This window comes from Tachypleus tridentatus, chromosome 4, assembly GCF_004210375.1.
Source record: "Tachypleus tridentatus isolate NWPU-2018 chromosome 4, ASM421037v1, whole genome shotgun sequence".
Classification (NCBI taxonomy): domain Eukaryota; kingdom Metazoa; phylum Arthropoda; class Merostomata; order Xiphosura; family Limulidae; genus Tachypleus; species Tachypleus tridentatus.
Window position 1 is genome coordinate 75,540,796 of NC_134828.1, and position 17,124 is coordinate 75,557,919.

The 17,124-nt window shown below is 33.4% G+C and overlaps 1 protein-coding gene across 3 annotated transcripts; it reads left to right on the plus strand.

The window, feature by feature from the left end:
• The first annotated feature begins 1,600 nt into the window (after positions 1-1,600).
• LOC143249466 (uncharacterized) lies at positions 1,601-16,587 on the plus strand. Of its 3 annotated transcripts, none has more exons than XM_076499368.1 (3): positions 1,601-1,815; positions 3,312-3,411; positions 11,556-16,587. In XM_076499368.1, exon 3 carries the CDS (start codon positions 13,456-13,458, stop codon positions 13,861-13,863), a length of 408 nt encoding a protein of 135 aa, XP_076355483.1. In that variant the 5' UTR covers positions 1,601-1,815; positions 3,312-3,411; positions 11,556-13,455; the 3' UTR covers positions 13,864-16,587. The 3 variants fall into 3 exon arrangements, with proteins under 3 accessions (XP_076355483.1, XP_076355484.1, XP_076355482.1); XM_076499369.1 differs by lacking the exon at positions 1,601-1,815 and adding an exon at positions 2,229-2,481; XM_076499367.1 differs by lacking the exon at positions 1,601-1,815 and adding an exon at positions 2,229-2,476.
• The last annotated feature ends 537 nt before the right edge of the window (positions 16,588-17,124 follow it).

Sequence of the window (17,124 nt, forward strand, 5' to 3'; positions counted from 1 at the left end):
TTTTGTACACCACGAGAAACGATGATATGCATATATGTATAGTCAAAATGTATGTTTCTAAGATGATCCTAAGAAGCGATAAGGACCAGTCAGGCCATGGCCTGAACAAAATTTTACAGTTACAATTTATGTATCACAACTTGTTTCTTGTAATGCAATAGCTTGCGTTTATTATATGCAATATAGAAATTATGTATCCTATTTAAATCCTCGTACTTTCGAGTCGTGACACACAGTCAGTCTGGTTGTCAGTACTTCCTTTTTTTCTTCTGAAGCTAGTGGGACTTCTCAGCCTTCACAATAAACAATGTGACTTTCTCGAGCTGTGCGGATTTTGCCGACTTTCCTCGTTGTTTGGTCTATAGACATGCTCCCTGCTGAAGATATCTTTGATGGCACTTTTGGCAGATCTTGTAAAGACCTGAAGCCGCTTCTTGACTGACTTTTCTGACGACGTCGATCCTTTGCACAGGCCACTGGAATAAAAGCAATAATTACAAATAATGAATACATCATAGTACATTTACACCCTCCATTGCAAAAAGGATGAGGATGTTTGGTGTGACGAGTTCAAATCTGCGTCCCATAGACTGTGACTACAGGATTCTGACAACCAGTAAAGCTAAGAGTTAGGATTTACTTCAAAATACATACGTTTTGAGTATGATCATCTCTGGAGGAATTGGCTGTTCTTGTACGTCAGAGAAGACGTTAGCTTTTCGACTTTGGATACACGAGTTACTGATTGCTCTCGGAAGAGATGAGGTCTCCTGAGAAAAGCAAGGTCTTATGGTTTCAGTAACATCATGTTGAGTGGTTCCCACGTGCTCGATCTTGTCTGATAGTATTACGCCTGAAGAAGAAATATTATAAAGATTTTTTTTATATATATAAACTTGCCTTCGAAGAAGTTCCTAACCAATATCTTTACAAATTATTTCATTTTATATACACACAAGCAAATTTATATATATATATGTATACATGATGTGAAATGAACGATTACATTTTGGTTTCGGGGGAACCCTACATTCACTAACTCATTACTGCAATTTATTACAACTTTGTTCCTGGAAAAACAATATACAAACTGAATTGAACAACTTAAAGAATGTAGTACCGTCTAGAAGTTTAGCCTAAACGTTATAGGTGGGGCTTTTATTGAAGTTCAGAATCTTAAAAAACACTATATTAACCCTAGCTTCTACCGACATTCCATTTCAAACCAGAAATATCTCATGAATTCATCAGCTTCTTTAATAATTTTAGCACTCTGGCATTAAACCTTCCAGTAAAATAAAGACCTTGTTATATAACCCTGAATAACTCCTGTTAAATGAACAATACAAGACATATATATATATAGTCTACCATGCGAATATATTAATAAATATACTGGACAAATTATTTTTAAATAATAGATAAAAAGAATACTAAAGTCATATAAGTAGAGGTGAAATGCAGATATTCTCTAACGTGTCACCAATTTGTAACAAATCTTTTCTCCGACACTATTCTGAAACTAAAAAACAAAAGAAAAAATATTGTTTAGAAACTATAGAGATAATGAAACCAAACGATCTTTTACTTAGCCGTGATAATTAATGGCCATAGCATCATCAACCACATTTCGTTACTTTTATTCGCCTACCATAGATTTGACTAGCCTTGACTTTTATCTATAACCCTGCTGAAAACATTTATTTTACAACTTGTTTATGTACGTATATATAAACTATGTACTGTTGAGTTAAAGACCGTACTTGAAGAAGACAGGCCAATATTTTGTGGAAACATATTGTAGATCACTTCATTGTATGTATAAATCGTTGCTTGCCAATTTGTCGTCATATCGGCCTAATGTGTTTCTTTATATAAGTATCAAAAGGAATGTGTACTTCTGCCTTATGTTCCATGTTTAATTATTATTTTATTTTATTTGTTTAATATCAGCAAAATATTTTATCTTATATTTTAACCGACGAATAAGATAAAACAAATTTTTGTTAATGTTAAAGGAAATATATAATTAAAACAAAAGTTGAAATTTATAAATTTGAATGTAGACATCGAAGAAATTATAATGCACAGACAAAAGTGTTCTAAAATATCATTTAACAGGACATCAGATATGAAGAGAAATAAAAATATTTATTTCTAAGAATATGTCAAGACTTCTCATTCTTTTTTTGTTTTATCTGAGATAAACTTATTATTCGCGGTACGACAATGTTTGTAAATATTAGAAGTGTAAAAACTCAGTATGGTGTCACATACCCTAGTATGGTGTTTAGCCTTGGGTAATCATAAGAAGCACATGACTGTGGTTTTAAATTCGAATGTTATTTGAGATGTATATGTGGTAAAAGAATCAAGAAAATTAGTCGTCTTATGATTTTACTTTTCTCTCATCCAACTTTACCCGATAGTGATGCTGTAAATTGATGATGAACTAAGTCTGCGGAATTGATTGCCTGTAATGTGAGATTATGTAATCTGTAATGTAATCTTATTTTATCTGTGTGTAGTCTATTCCAGTTGACAGATAATTTCGTATTCCATTAGAATGTAATGATAACTCATACTCACTTAAAATATAGTCAAAACGATTTTAGTTTGGTTCCAAAAAAACATGTCTGCTAGATCGAAGAGAGGAGGGTACTTTTAGAATGGGTAGTTTACTTTTAAATACTGTATCAGCTGGCTTGTTTTCTGAGATTATTAACTCAGCTATAAGGGAGGTTTTAAACTAACATTAAACATTGGTGAGGGCCAGAAAAACTAAACACAAAAAGAATAAGAGGAAATGAAAAACTTAGCATGGGAAGTTAGTACAGAAGTAGTAGAAAAGGATAGATTTGATTGGCAGTGTTGTAATGCCAGGAGTAGAAGAGAAAAAATATATGGTATTGGAAATAAATTACAAAAAATTAGTTTTCAAAGGAGATGTTTTAAATGTTGTTCATAAATTTACATAAAAAATTTCATTAAGAATTTAGAGTAATTCTCCTAAATTTTAATTCTAAGTTGAAAATTGTAGACACTTTCATAAGCCAGAGTTTACTAGGGGTTGATTAGACATAACTGTTCTCACCTTTGTTCACAACTAATTATATAGTGGACATCTTTTCACTTTTATTAAAGATTTTGTTACTGTGGTGTCTTAATGGATTACACCAACTATGTAACAACGAGTTTTAATTCTTCATGTTGGTTTTCCTTTGTCTTTAAAAAAACAGTATGTGGATGATGCTTCCACTGAAGCTGTATTTTCCAGAATCTAAAGAGAGAAACATCTTTTTCTTTCACAGAGCCTGGTGACCAGAGTCAGTTAAAGGTCACATCCATACTTTCCTGCAAAAGTGATGTTGTTATTTTGGAAATGGCCCTGCCTAAAATGAGAATCTATACGTAAGTATATCCAAACCTTTTTAACTACTTCAAAATAATATTGATACTGTATGTCTGTATACTGTTCCATTGTATACAATGTCACATGTTATTGGTTCATTTTGAGTGCTTCATAAAGTAAATTTTGTTTTTGTGATCCCTTCACTGTTTCAGTGCTGGATTATAGTTGTATGCAAATGGAATTTAACATTCAACATTTTCTTGGACTGAAATGTATTTCTAATAGATACACCCTTTTACACTTCTCACCCTTCCTTTAGTATATCATTTCTTGACCTCATAATGATGGTTGAATGCAGAGGGAGTGAGCTGTGCTATTAATGAGTCACACTTCATATAGTGGAGGATTTTCATGTACTTATTAGTATGCAGCAATGCTATGTATAAACATGAGCTTAGATGAAAGCCTTGAATATTGTGGGAAGTATAAAGAGGGCAGCACTGAATGAGAAAATTATTTGCAAATACTTATTTGTCACCAATACAATTTCAGTGTATTTGAGCAAATTGGAAAATCCTTACATTAAAATGAAATTCCTGTACCTCAAATTTGAAGGCTTTTAATGCCCCTGTAGTTTAGTATTGTGGAAATATTTTGTGTTTTCTGGCAGTGTAGAACATGGTTGAGTAAACCTTCACAAAAATAAAAATTTGTGCAAACTGATTAAAATGTATGTCAGTGACGTAGGAGTGGGGTGGAATGAACATAGCTTTGTACATATGCTGACATTATGAGGAGGTCAACTTGCAGGAAGTGTAGAGAAAACCTGTGAAAGGAATTGTTAGTTTCATTTTTAGTGTTGTAAATGTAACATTTCAAATGTTTTTATTTTTGAATGGAATGGTTGCACTGTGTTAAATTCAAGTAAACGACTTGCTATTTATAACAAATGTGCTTTTGTTAAAATGTTTGTGTATGTTGTTTGAAAAATATTTCTTTTGCATCATTTAATCAGAGATGTATTACAGGTTTTGTGTGTTGCAGTGTGTTTGTCTTACTGTGGCTTATGTATCATGATATGATAAATATAAAACTGTAATAGATCTACCATCTGACATTAAATTCAAGTTTATAGTAGTCTTTTGTCAAAATATCACAAATTGCCTGTTGTTACTCAAGAAATTTGATGATCATTGATGCAAATGACCCCCAAATAAAACATATTTAACTAAAGTTACTACAAATTTAAATATGCAAGATGATATATAGAAATATGCTTGTGATAGTTATATAATTATGATGTTGCATTAATTTTGTTCTTGAAAGTCAAAAGGCCTCATTTACTTAATCTGATATTAATATGTTATACTTGTCTATAACAGAGTTAAAATCAGTTTATTTATAATACACATAGGCATATATATAACAAGCTTACACTTAGTTGTAACATTATTTGTAAAAACTATTCTGCAATATTTGTAGTACTTATTTCTGTAGCTTAATATAAAGAAACAACAACATTTAAGCAAATATTAAATATTTTCATAATTACTTGTTTTTGCATTGAAATTATTCCAGTTTAGTATTCTTAAATCTTGTACAAATACATATTTGCCATGGTTAAATAAGAGACAACTAAAAATGTCATATGTGTGATGTATATTTAAGGATAAAAATGTTTAGCTTTGTTTCTTTAGTAATTGTTCTTGACCAGCATTAGAAGTGAAAGGCAAAGTTCCATGAACTGTTATAATTTAATGACAAGTAGTAAATTGAATGACACCTTGGTTCATATTTATTTTAAGACTTAGAAGTTTATTACTAATAAAGGTTAAAATTATTTTCTTTTGTTATATGTATATACATGGTTGTTATGAAATAAATTGTTATATTAACTGCTATTACAGTAGTATTAATAGTTATTGATGTTTTGAATTGATATTGGTATTTCAAGATTATTATGAAAGAAGCTCATTAAAATATCTAACATCTACCCATAACCCCATAAAATTAATAAAAAATTGACTGGACTGTGACTCGTACTCTGTAAGAAAAACTCCTGAAGTATAAATAAGCAAGGTGGTCTTGTGTTGAGTGAGCAATGAATTTCTTTTATCACCTTCACTTGCTGTGGTGACCCAAAATTGGTGGATAAAATACACAATGTGTTTTACAGAGTAACTTCCTGTTGTTATTTTTCTCAATGCAAATAATTTTTTATAAATCTTCACTTTTGATATATGTAATTAGAATATACTAAACAGTCAAAATTTGTAATTCTGTTTATTTCTCTTTACTGTTGTCACAGTGTAAAGTTGTATATTCTTCAATGAGTAAATTTCTGGGGGTATAATAGCTCCACAAAATATAGCACGTTTCTCAATATAATTATACACTGATCAATATGTCAGAATTCTTTAGTTATCTCAAAGTATAGGCTCTTACTTGTTAAGAAATTGTCATCCATTAAGAATACAATTAACCAATTCTTGTTACTATTATGGTTTGTTTTGTATTTGAAGACTCATTACTACACATTTCAAGTCTCATCATATGGTGCAAGACCATAAAAGGGTAAGAGCTACTAATAGAGAACAGCTTTTGAGATGAATAGAAGTAAAGTTTAGTTATCACTGGATAAAGATTATCAACTAGTTACATGAGCGATAATTTATGCTTCTGTGATAATGTGATTTAAATGTAACTTCTGTACCAATGAACAACATAATTTAGTGGAAAGTTTAAAAGACATCGACATAAGTCACAGTTACAGAAGTTTATGACAGTATTTTTAGATATTGTCTTCATTCCTGTAAATGTTTTCACATTAGGCCTATTTGTATGTGTAGATGTCAAAGCTCATGTTTGTTGACATTTTAGAGAGTACCATTCAACATAGTGTAGCGTATTTGATGTCATTTATTAAATATGTGTTTATTTTATACTTTATTACTGATTTAGAAACATTTTGTGGTAGGTGAAAGTAAGTAACAGATGCAATATATATGATAGTATTTACAAAACCTTTAGGTATGCATTTCAGAAGCTGTTTAAATACAATATGGAGATTATGCAATAACAAAAACGAAACCTTATTTTTCACATGAGCATTGACTTGTGCTTTGATATGTTAATCTAAGTCAAACAGGTATAATCAATTTGCAGACATATCATTGTAAATCATCTAGTTTTTTGTGCATAACAGACTTTTATGTTTTACTGAAAGCTTACTATGTTTTTTGCACATACATATGATAGATTTTGAATTTTATAAAGTATTCCTTTTTTAATATTGGGTCAATCGATTGGACCAGTTCCATGCATGCTGGATTCAGTTGTATTTGGTCACAAATTATGACAATTTTTTTAGTGTTTGAGAAGACATTACACAAACCTTTTTATGTTTTAAGAGTGTACAGTAGTAATAGTAAAATAACATCAAATTGGTTCAAATGTAACTCATATCTGTAAGTATTGAACATTATTGTTAAATGTATCATATTCAAGTAACACATATAAATAAAAGAAGTTTTAATTCATGTAGAGACAAAATATACATAAATTAATTATAACCAACAATACTGTTAGCAAAACTATTGTTAGGAAAATGATTGTCGTTTTTTACATACAAGTCTCTTTTTTTCTATATATTTTGGAGTGAAAACAACAGGTATTCTATATTCATATTTATGATTGGCCTTCCTTCTCCATTGTTGTTGTTTTTTAACTTGTAGTCAATGTTTTATTCCCCTCGGTGTGGATTCCTTTACTTGGTGAGGGGACCTCTGAGGGAAGGTTCTGTTCTTTCAGTTTACCTTCTCTGAGATCTAAACATCTACTCACGTGTTTGCCGTGCGTGACAACCAATGAAGGGGAGGAGAGGATCCTGGTGGTTGAGGGGTCCAACTCTAACACACAGCCTCAGCTTTAAATTCCTATATACAGGTGACCTTGGGGTGGCCCCTCCTTGGGTCAATTGCATAGCTCCCTTGGGCTAAGGTCAACCAAGTACCAGTGTTGGAAGTTCTCAAAAGGTGTTGTGGGCATTGTGTCTGATGCTGGTGTTTGGGTATAGTGCTCAGAAAATCCTGGCGTTGCTGCATTGTCCTTGCTTGACAATGTAGTGCATCTCCTCATAGGGCTCTTTGGTGAGTGGGGTCAGAGAGCACCGAAATTTCCTTTTTCTTATGGATCCTCAAAAAAAAATCAAATAAAATAGTGGAAAACATTGAATAAGTAAACGATCACGTCTTGATATTTCTGAGGAGCAATCTTCAACACCTCATTTTCTTATCCTACATTCTCTTTCAGAGAAACCTTTACAAACCTTTTTTTTATTCAGAAGGGACTGGAGGGATTTGCTGGCTCACCAAAGTGAGTAAGGAAACTTTGATCTCTTAACATATTGATGGAAACATAAGAGATTCTCACTGGTTTCTCCACTCAAGGGGTTTCCTACAGTGAGGCGTATCTCCACTCACAAAGATGGAGTTACATTGCTGACCAATATCCTCATTCTGAGATTTACATCACCACGTGCACCTGCCACCATCAAGGCAGGTTATCTTAATTGCAGGGTATGGCTGTACATTCCAAACCCTCCCCGATATTTCCAGTGTCAGAGGTTTGGTCACTCAAAGATGTCATGTTGTAGTTCCGTGACATGTGCTCGTTGTGGTGGCAAAGACCAGGATGCATATGAGTGTGAAACGGACCCACATTGTGTCAATTGCAATGGCTCTCGCCCTTCCTACTTATAGCTCCGAACCAGGACTAGAAAGGCCAACTTCAGGTGACTGACAGTGGTTCTTGTACTTACCTGTTAGTCTTCCTGGTGGGTTATTATAATTACGATTATGCTACAGAAAGTCCTTTATGATTTCACTTACTGTAGTTTCTCTCTTAACGTTGTAGACTAGATTTCAACATTGGTTGAACAAATTCACAAACACGTCTCCCAATGGAACAGCAGTATGTTTGCAGAATCACACTGCTAAATACCAGGTTTCAATACCCATGGTGGGCAGAGCACAGATAGTCTATTGAGTAGCTTTGTGCATAATTCTAAATTAACAAACGCATGTTATAAATTAATAAAGGTACAATTCTCCATTTAATATTCCTAAGACATCCACATATTTTTCTGAAGATTTTTTTTTTCACAGCTGTAGAATGACCTAACTTCTTGAAATTGTATGCTAATTCTGTAGTTGAGAGACAATTAAAGGGTTTTGGGCACCTACAGTTTCTTTTCCTTTGGCATTTCATATTTTGCAAATGCTGTCATTTTTGCATTTGTATGAGCTTTGAAGAGAAAGAAATGTCTTGTTTCAGATTATCAAACATTTTTGTAAGACTAACCTCAATGTCGAGTAAAATTGCTCATTATATTTCAGAGCTAGATATAAAAGTAGTCAGTTACAGAGAAATATATTTTAAACACAGCATAAGATGTAATACTGTGATTGTATGTCTATTAAGTAATCATTTTCTTTCACTGTAATTTTCATCATTTGGGATCTTCGTTTCAAGATGTTAAGTGTGTGTGGCTATCAGGTGTGTTTATTGAATAGTCAGATCCAAAGTCAGATATCAGGACTTGCTTGTATTACAATTTATTATTAAGTTCCTGATTAATTACCAGGAAAGAGACCTTTAACTTTTCTGTTCTGTATATTTCCACCCTTGTTTAATTTTCTTCTGTGAATGTCATGATGTTTTAGTGAGTTACATTTTAAATTTAATTGAACTACTTTTTTATCATGGTATATAAATACGTTTGTCATAGAAACACAGTTAATAATTCAAATTTTAGTAACACATCAGGTTTCAGTCCTTAATTTTACATTGGTCGTAGACATAAAGGAGTTATGATGAATAATGTTATGCTTAAAATTTACACAAATTGAGTTCGTCATTGGTTGCAGACATAAAGTAGTTGTTATGAATATGTTATGCTTAATATTATGGCATTATTCCTATCACCACGTGTCAGTTTCTTTATTTGAATTTCGCACAAAGCTACTCAAGGGCTATCTGCGCTAGTCGTCCCTAAATTAGCAATGTAAGATTCGCGGGATGGCTGCTAGTCATCACCACCCACCGCCAACTCTTGGGCTACTCTTTTACCAACGAATAGTGGGATTGACCGTAACATTTTAACACCCCCACGGCTGAAAAGGCGAGCATGTTTGGTTCGACGGGGATGCGAACCCGCGACCCTCACATTACGAGTCGCACGCCTTAACCCACTGGGCCACACCCATTATAAAAGAATAGATTTTGCACTATTCAATTATTACATTTACCAATGTATGGATGTGTAGCAAGAGATAGAAAAAAAGGCTTAACCCATTGTTCCCTTGACGTATATCGAGTGCTTGGCCATCATTTCTTGTTTTATACGTACTAGTTTGATAACAGTTAGGTTGCGTTTGTATATTAATTAGTTATGTATTATTTGTGTTTATAAATGCATATTTGAAAATTTCATTTCTGCAAGGTTGCATACCTGCATGAAGAATAAAACATAAAGAATTAGAAAGGAAAATTAAAAATAAACTAAGTGAAAATATAAGGACGTGAAATTACGCTTATGAGAAAAAAAAAAGAAATTAAAAATATTATGGTAACATTTAAAAGGTATCTACATATTTTTATTTTTGAAATTTAATCATTTCATTTCACTGTATGTTCATGATAATACCCAGACTTAATGATATAACGGAGAAAATAGGAAATAAAACATGAACATTTACTTCAAAAACATATGATATTCATTTAGGAGGTTACAGACACTATGCAAATGAAGTGTGAACCTTGTGAGATAATAAAATGAAACCACTTTGTATGTGAAGTATTCAGAGTGAGTGTACATTAAATAACGAATGTTTATCATAGATACTAGGAAAAAAATCAAAATTAAATGTCATGTGTTTCTAAAACTACATAATCCTAGGCTCGTGCAAGACCAAACTATTTTATTTTTATCTCGAACTTTCCTGACAGTTACATACGTACTCAGAGTGTAAGTATGTCGTAATATTGATTCTATTTAACTGTGTTCTGTAAACAAATAATCTTAATTCTCCTTAGCTTATGAAAGGACTACACACTTATTACATTTCTCATGAATATTTTGTCAGTTAAATTACATTCACTGATTAAAACCACGAGCTTATACCGCTTTTTACTGGTCATGTCGTTTCTAGTGTATGATTTTACCAGTTTCAGTTTAGAAAAATTACGCTTGTTTTTGGATATACTTGGTGCAACTATTAATTACAATTTACGAGCTTTAGCAACCCCTGAGAGCATTTTACTTTGTGTTAATGTTAAAGGGGTTATAAGTTTATTAGAATTATGATTGTACAACTGTGATGTGATATCTTTTTAAAGATTAAATATTTGGATTCAGTGTGTTTAATAATGATAGGAACACATATTGAATACCAGACATTTCGTCGTTAATCTCAAACACTGTAGAATCATTTACTTTTGTAAATTCATGTCTAATATTCTTCCATGATCAAAACTGTTTGTATGTCCAATGTTATGGATTTGCTGAATAAGTTTAAGTTGTTTTTGAAAATTTTTTATTCATATTCTGCATCAATACCATTTCGTTTAACGTACAATGTTGCTGCCTCCATTTGCCCATTGAGTATGATATAAAGAATCATTTCCATGACATGACTGCAATAATTACATCCAACTTTACTTGCTCTGTAACTTATAGCAACATTTTGGCTTTAATAAAGATGTTCTTTCTGAATATTAAGCCTGCAATGAAGTTGGATTCTCAAATCCTATTGAAAAGCCTGATGCTTTGGGTCATGTTTCTTTGTCAGAAACATTTGTTTCAATAATCTACTGTTACCTAAACTGTAAGTAAACGTTGAGTAGCTGTTTGCTACTCAAAAACAGTTCAAGCATTGTCTGGTATGTGATGTTGTCCCAACTCCCAGTATGTTCAAACTAACTGGTAAAACCGAAAATGAGACAAGACTATGAGTAAGGCAGATGATTCTATTTTTGAAGTTAAACCTGTATGAAACAACCAGCAAACAGTTATTGAAGTTTTATTAATGATTTAAATAATTAAACTTTCACACTTAACTGTGATATTCGTTTTGCGTCTTCGGGAAATTGTTTCTAAGTGTTCAATAATTATATCATACGCCTCCTTTTTTTTATCTTTCAGCCGAACTAACCACATGTGCAATGTGATTGCTGCAAAGATATCTCCGCAGTCAACAAGTTCTTCGTCGATTATTTCACCGATTGATCCGGTGATTCTCGACAGGTTCTCGCTTTGCCGACCATCGCAATCCAAGAGTACCTATTAACTCGAGAATGACCAGAATCCTCCGTCAAGGTGGAATTTTCTTCCATCACTCTACCTTGACCGACGTCACTTATCTCTGTGGACCTTGGAATGCAAACATAAATGTCAGGTGTTCCTCACGTAAAAGCAAAACTAATCTCTTTTCTGTTTTTATTAAGAGCGTCCACCCTTCCACATACCATTAGATATTCAGCATTCTATTGAGACAGCTACTGAATCTAATCTCTATATCACCGGATCCTGGCCAGAATTACAGGCCTCCTTACCCAGTTCATGAAAGTAGTAACCGCCTCGAATCCAGTGGCTAACCACATTCTAGCTAATGCCTGTTTATTTCACTTTGGAGTCCATCGCCCACTATCATCTATCGTCACTACATTTCTACAAATCCAGCAAGCCTAACTTACAACCACATCTCTCAAGGAGAACCACGCCGCGCATAGTCTTACCTATCACTAATACAACTTTATTTGTCCCACAGGTTAATAAATCAGTTTGTTACCTCGTGAGCTATAACCACATAATCAAAGAACTCGCTACTTTACAACAGCCTTGGTCTCCTTCGTCTTCCTTGGAACACTAAGTTACCATTGCCGATCATCTGAACCTTCTTTCCTTTCGCATGTTCCGTCTTGGTTCACAGCTCTTCTCATCGTTTATAATGTTAATAGAAACTTACTTCAGTCCCAAGTAATACTGTATTTATCATCTCATGCTAGTATTATCATTACTGTTTTAGTAGCACTTATCCTTAATTCCGCGAAGATAAACTGACTTTTCTGAGCGCCTTTGTTTGTCCCGCAAGTCCATTCGGAGATTCAGAGATCTAAAATTATGTTCATTTCAGGCACGTTTATTTCAGACAGTTAGATCACTATTTATTGGTAAAGTGTAGTCAAATAGTTGGCAGTGAGTGGTATTGGCTTCCTACTACCTTCCTTCTAATTTATCATTTCAAAATTAAAAGCGACCACATTGAGGTAGTCCTTCAATAGGTTTGCGTGAACTAGATAAAATACGTGACAAAACACTGATTTTCTCGCTAATTGTTCAGAAGGTAAAAACGCACCTTTCTTTTCTCCGTACAATATAGAAAACTTTTACCTTACACTAAGTAATTACAGCAAACTATAATACAAATCACTCTGTTCTGCGACAAGTTGGATCTACATCTGTACTGACTGACAACACCAGAAGTACCCAGACGTTTACTTTCTTTGTGTTTTTTTAATTTATAATAATTTATACCCACAACTGATCTTATCCTTAAAACAAATGGACTGATTACTTATCTTCTTTAAAACTTTAAAATGTAAAACATCTAAATAACTTCACAAAGCTTTTATTGTTATATATATAAATATAATAGTGCGTGTTTTCTTACAGCAAAGTCACATCGGACTATCTGCTGAGCTCACCGAGGGGAATCGAATCCCTGATTTAAGCGTTGTAAATCCGTAGACATACCATTGTACTAGCTAGCGGGGGGCAAAATATAATAGTACTGACTGTTATTTGTCCATGTAAATACTTCTGGGTTTGTATGGATCTTCAGCAAAAATTGGTATGGAGGTTCATTAGGTCCTTTAGGAAATACACATTTTGAGTCGGTTAAATCCCTTGAACATGGGAGTATTCTGAGAATTGTCCCAAACGCAGTGTCTGGGGTGAGGTATAAAAGCCAGGGATCTTGGTGTTACTTTCGTACCCTACCTGTTGGCGACGCGTTTTCAACTCTGTAAATATTCTAGACATTATGCTAGGTCCTACTGACGTAGATTTGAGAAATAAGATGGTCGCCTACAACAACGCTGGGTTGAAACAAGGCGATATTGCAAAACGACTTGATGTATCCAGGCAGACCGTCAACAGAGTTCTCAGAAGAAGAGCTCTAACAGAAAGTGTGAGTCTTAGCAGACCAACGGGTCGTCCACGTACCACTACAGCACGCGATGATTGTCGGATCCTCACTATTGCTCGTCGAAACCGTACGATGTCCTCCAGGTCTATTGCCTCTGCGTTACGTGCGCAACAACTGATCTGGATTTCACTCCAGACGCTTAATCGACTACTAGTGCAAGCTGGATACAAAGCAAGAAATCTAAACGGACAGTTAGACATAGCAACAACAGACTGCAGTGGGCTCAGCGACACAGTAATCTGACGATCACACACTGGAATTATGTAGTTTTGCTGACGGATCCAATTTTCTGCTATACCCCACTGATGGACGGATACGAGTGCGCAGGCTTCCTGGAGAGCAGCTGAATGATGAAAATGTTCAACCCAACGTCGCAGGAGACGGAGGTTCAGTGTAGGTCTAGAGCGTATTCTGTTTTACAGCTATCAGCCAGTTGGTCATTCTGGTTCAAAACATCACTGGTGTTGTGTATCAGGATATCCTGGATCACCACTTCCTGTCAGGGTATTTTCCAGGACAATGCACAAGCTCATACTGCTCGCAATATGCAAAACTCCTTGCAACAACGTGGTGTGTTTGTTCTTGAGCAACCACCTGTAAGCCCAGATACCAACCCGATAGAGCATCTCTGAGATGATCTTGGCCGAACAGTCAGGAAGAGGAACAAACCTCGTACAACCCTACAGCAGTTACGCCAAGCACTGACTGAAGAGTGTAACAGAATTCCAAATCAAGGACTCGTAAAGTTAATTGAGAGTATGCTACGCCACCTAACGGACATTATTGCAGCATGTGGGAGTCATGTGAATGTAATTGTTGCACGTTTATTGAAAGTTTTAATTGTGGTTTGTTTTTTTTCTTTTTTCAATGTCTTGTATATATTCTTCGTTTTCTGCCATTGCAGCAGTTCATGAAGGAAGGAAGAATAGATAAATCAGATGTGTACATTACAACTGTGTATATTGCTTTTAGTAATACGAAATGTTGGATGGAAGGAAAACCAAAGGGTCAGAGAAAGACGTGGAAGATAAGTAGGCTGTCAGCTATAGGTGATTATTACAAAGAGGGGGACAATAACCAATGTTGTGAATAGGGAGGAAAAAGATTATATTACCTCAAAGTACAGATAGAGGTGTCGTGAGTTCATAAAATAATTTAAAGAAAAAAGAGCCATGAAGTAATTTTGTCAGGGATACTCTGCAAAACTAACTGTGAGATGAAGTTATAAATAGGTCACTAGGGCTAAGTGCTAGGCAGAAATCTGTACGTAAGGATGAACACATTGTCTAGATGGTTACATTTCAATAGGATAGGAGCTGACTACGTGTACTTACTCGGATTTAATAGAATATTTAAAAATGAACGAGACAGAAATGAGGACCAGGAGAAATTAAATTGAAAGAAAATAAAAGGGAGACACATGTTTGTTATAGAAAATAGGAATTATAATTACTAATAAGCTTAATTGTTATTATTGTAATGCTCAAAATATAAAACAAATAAAATAGATGACTTTATGTCACTGATAGGAATAGAGGATTTTGATATAATGGGAATAACTGAAACATGGTTAAAGGTAAATGTTTTTGATATAGAATATTTCTAAAAAGAGAGTTTTTGGCTATTTAAAGTGAATGGAATATTAAAGAGAGAAGAGAAAAATGGGTTTATATGTAAAGTACGGGTTACACTCTGGTCACATTAAGGATATTAGTTTGGAGATAGAATCCATTTGGTTCGTTATTAGTGGATATAAAAGGAATGGCCTTTTAGTGGGAATTTCTTAAAAACCAGAATGCTACTGATGAAATTAGTGAGAATCTTTACAATCAGATTAAGATTTCAGCTCTTAATGAAATCATAATGTAACATATATATTGGGTAATATTAAAGTCAAACCACGAAGGAGAAATGATTTTGTAAACTGTTGAGCTTCTTAAGCAATTAGTCAGTGAATCTATTAAAACAATGTTATGTTAAATTTATTCTTAATTTCAAATACAGAAATGATTATGAAAATTGTGGAACATCTGGATGGATATAATAAGTGGTCCATTAGATGTAATGTTTTGTTGTAAATAGAGGTAAATAACAACGATATTTGGGTCATAATTTAAAATAAAAATTGAAAGGATGGAACAAAAATAATCTGTTCTGAATTGGTCACCTGAGTTATTTGGCGACACTGATCAGATGTGTAAACTTTTTAAAGGTAAATTCTTTAATATTCAAGGTAAACATATTTCTTATAGAATGAAAAGGGTAGCTGCTAGGAAACAATAAACAGGTTGAGTTACACAGAGTTTAAGAGATGAGATTTACTAAAACTGTCATAAATTTTAAGAAATTTGAATTGACTGGTATGACACCAGATTCATAAGATCAAAAGTTTGTAAAACAATAAATGAAAATACAAAAGAATATATGAGAAAAGATGTTTGTGGATTTAAAAAGTACATTAAAAGAAAAGAAAATGTTTTGTCATACATGGAGATGCTGAAATTTATCAAACTTTTCTCTACATGAAACGAGAGTTGTATTGGTCTGATGAAACTGTTTGAGGTTGAAAATAAGGTTGTTATTGTGCTGATGCATAATAGTTTTTTTCTGTATTTGCCAATGAAAATAGAAGAACTAAGGGACACAGGTATAACGTATGGAAAGCTAGGAGTCATTTTTAGCTGAAGCAGTTTCAATTATTTAAGAGGTTGGTTGGCCTTTGGGATGGGTTATCTTCAGACGTTGTAGAAAACGTAAATGAGAGTTTAGACAAAACGTTTGACAATTATATGAATGATAACAACTGGTTGTAATTCTTTTTAAATTATTATAATTTAGTTTCGACGATGACACAACCGAGATTGACTAATACTTTCCGAAAATTTCATGTTAATAGACGTGTCATTGTGTGCATGTCATATTGAAAAATCTATGCTGTGAGAAAATTAATAAATTGTTAAAAAGAAATATGTCCTGATTATTTCATTGTAATCATGTTACCGAAAGTCGTTATTGAGTTAATTTAATATCTAAGAGCTCGTTTTAATTATTCTACAGTGTCAACCTTTTCTACGACGATTTAATTGAATGGTAAGGAAAGTTAATTAACTGATAAGTTACTAATTTAAACTGATTTTGTTAATTATATTTATATTAATCAAATATGTACTAGCCCGACTTTGTGGAACAATGACATTTTTGTCACCAGTCATAGCAATATGGTGACGCTTCGTCTGGTGACATAAGCAAGACATATAAATTTAGCACATAATGATGTTAAATAGGAAAGAATATAACTGTACAACGATATGAATACATTCTAGTGACACCTTAACCAAGTATCTAAAGACAGTTACAATCCGTGATGACGAGAAATCCCACTTGTAGAGAAAAATATATATGTAAAAACGACAGGTATGGGTACAGAAATGAACATAGTGCTTTCTCTACCCATACCAGACGTTTTTACACATATAAAGATAGTTACATTTTGTAATCAAACTG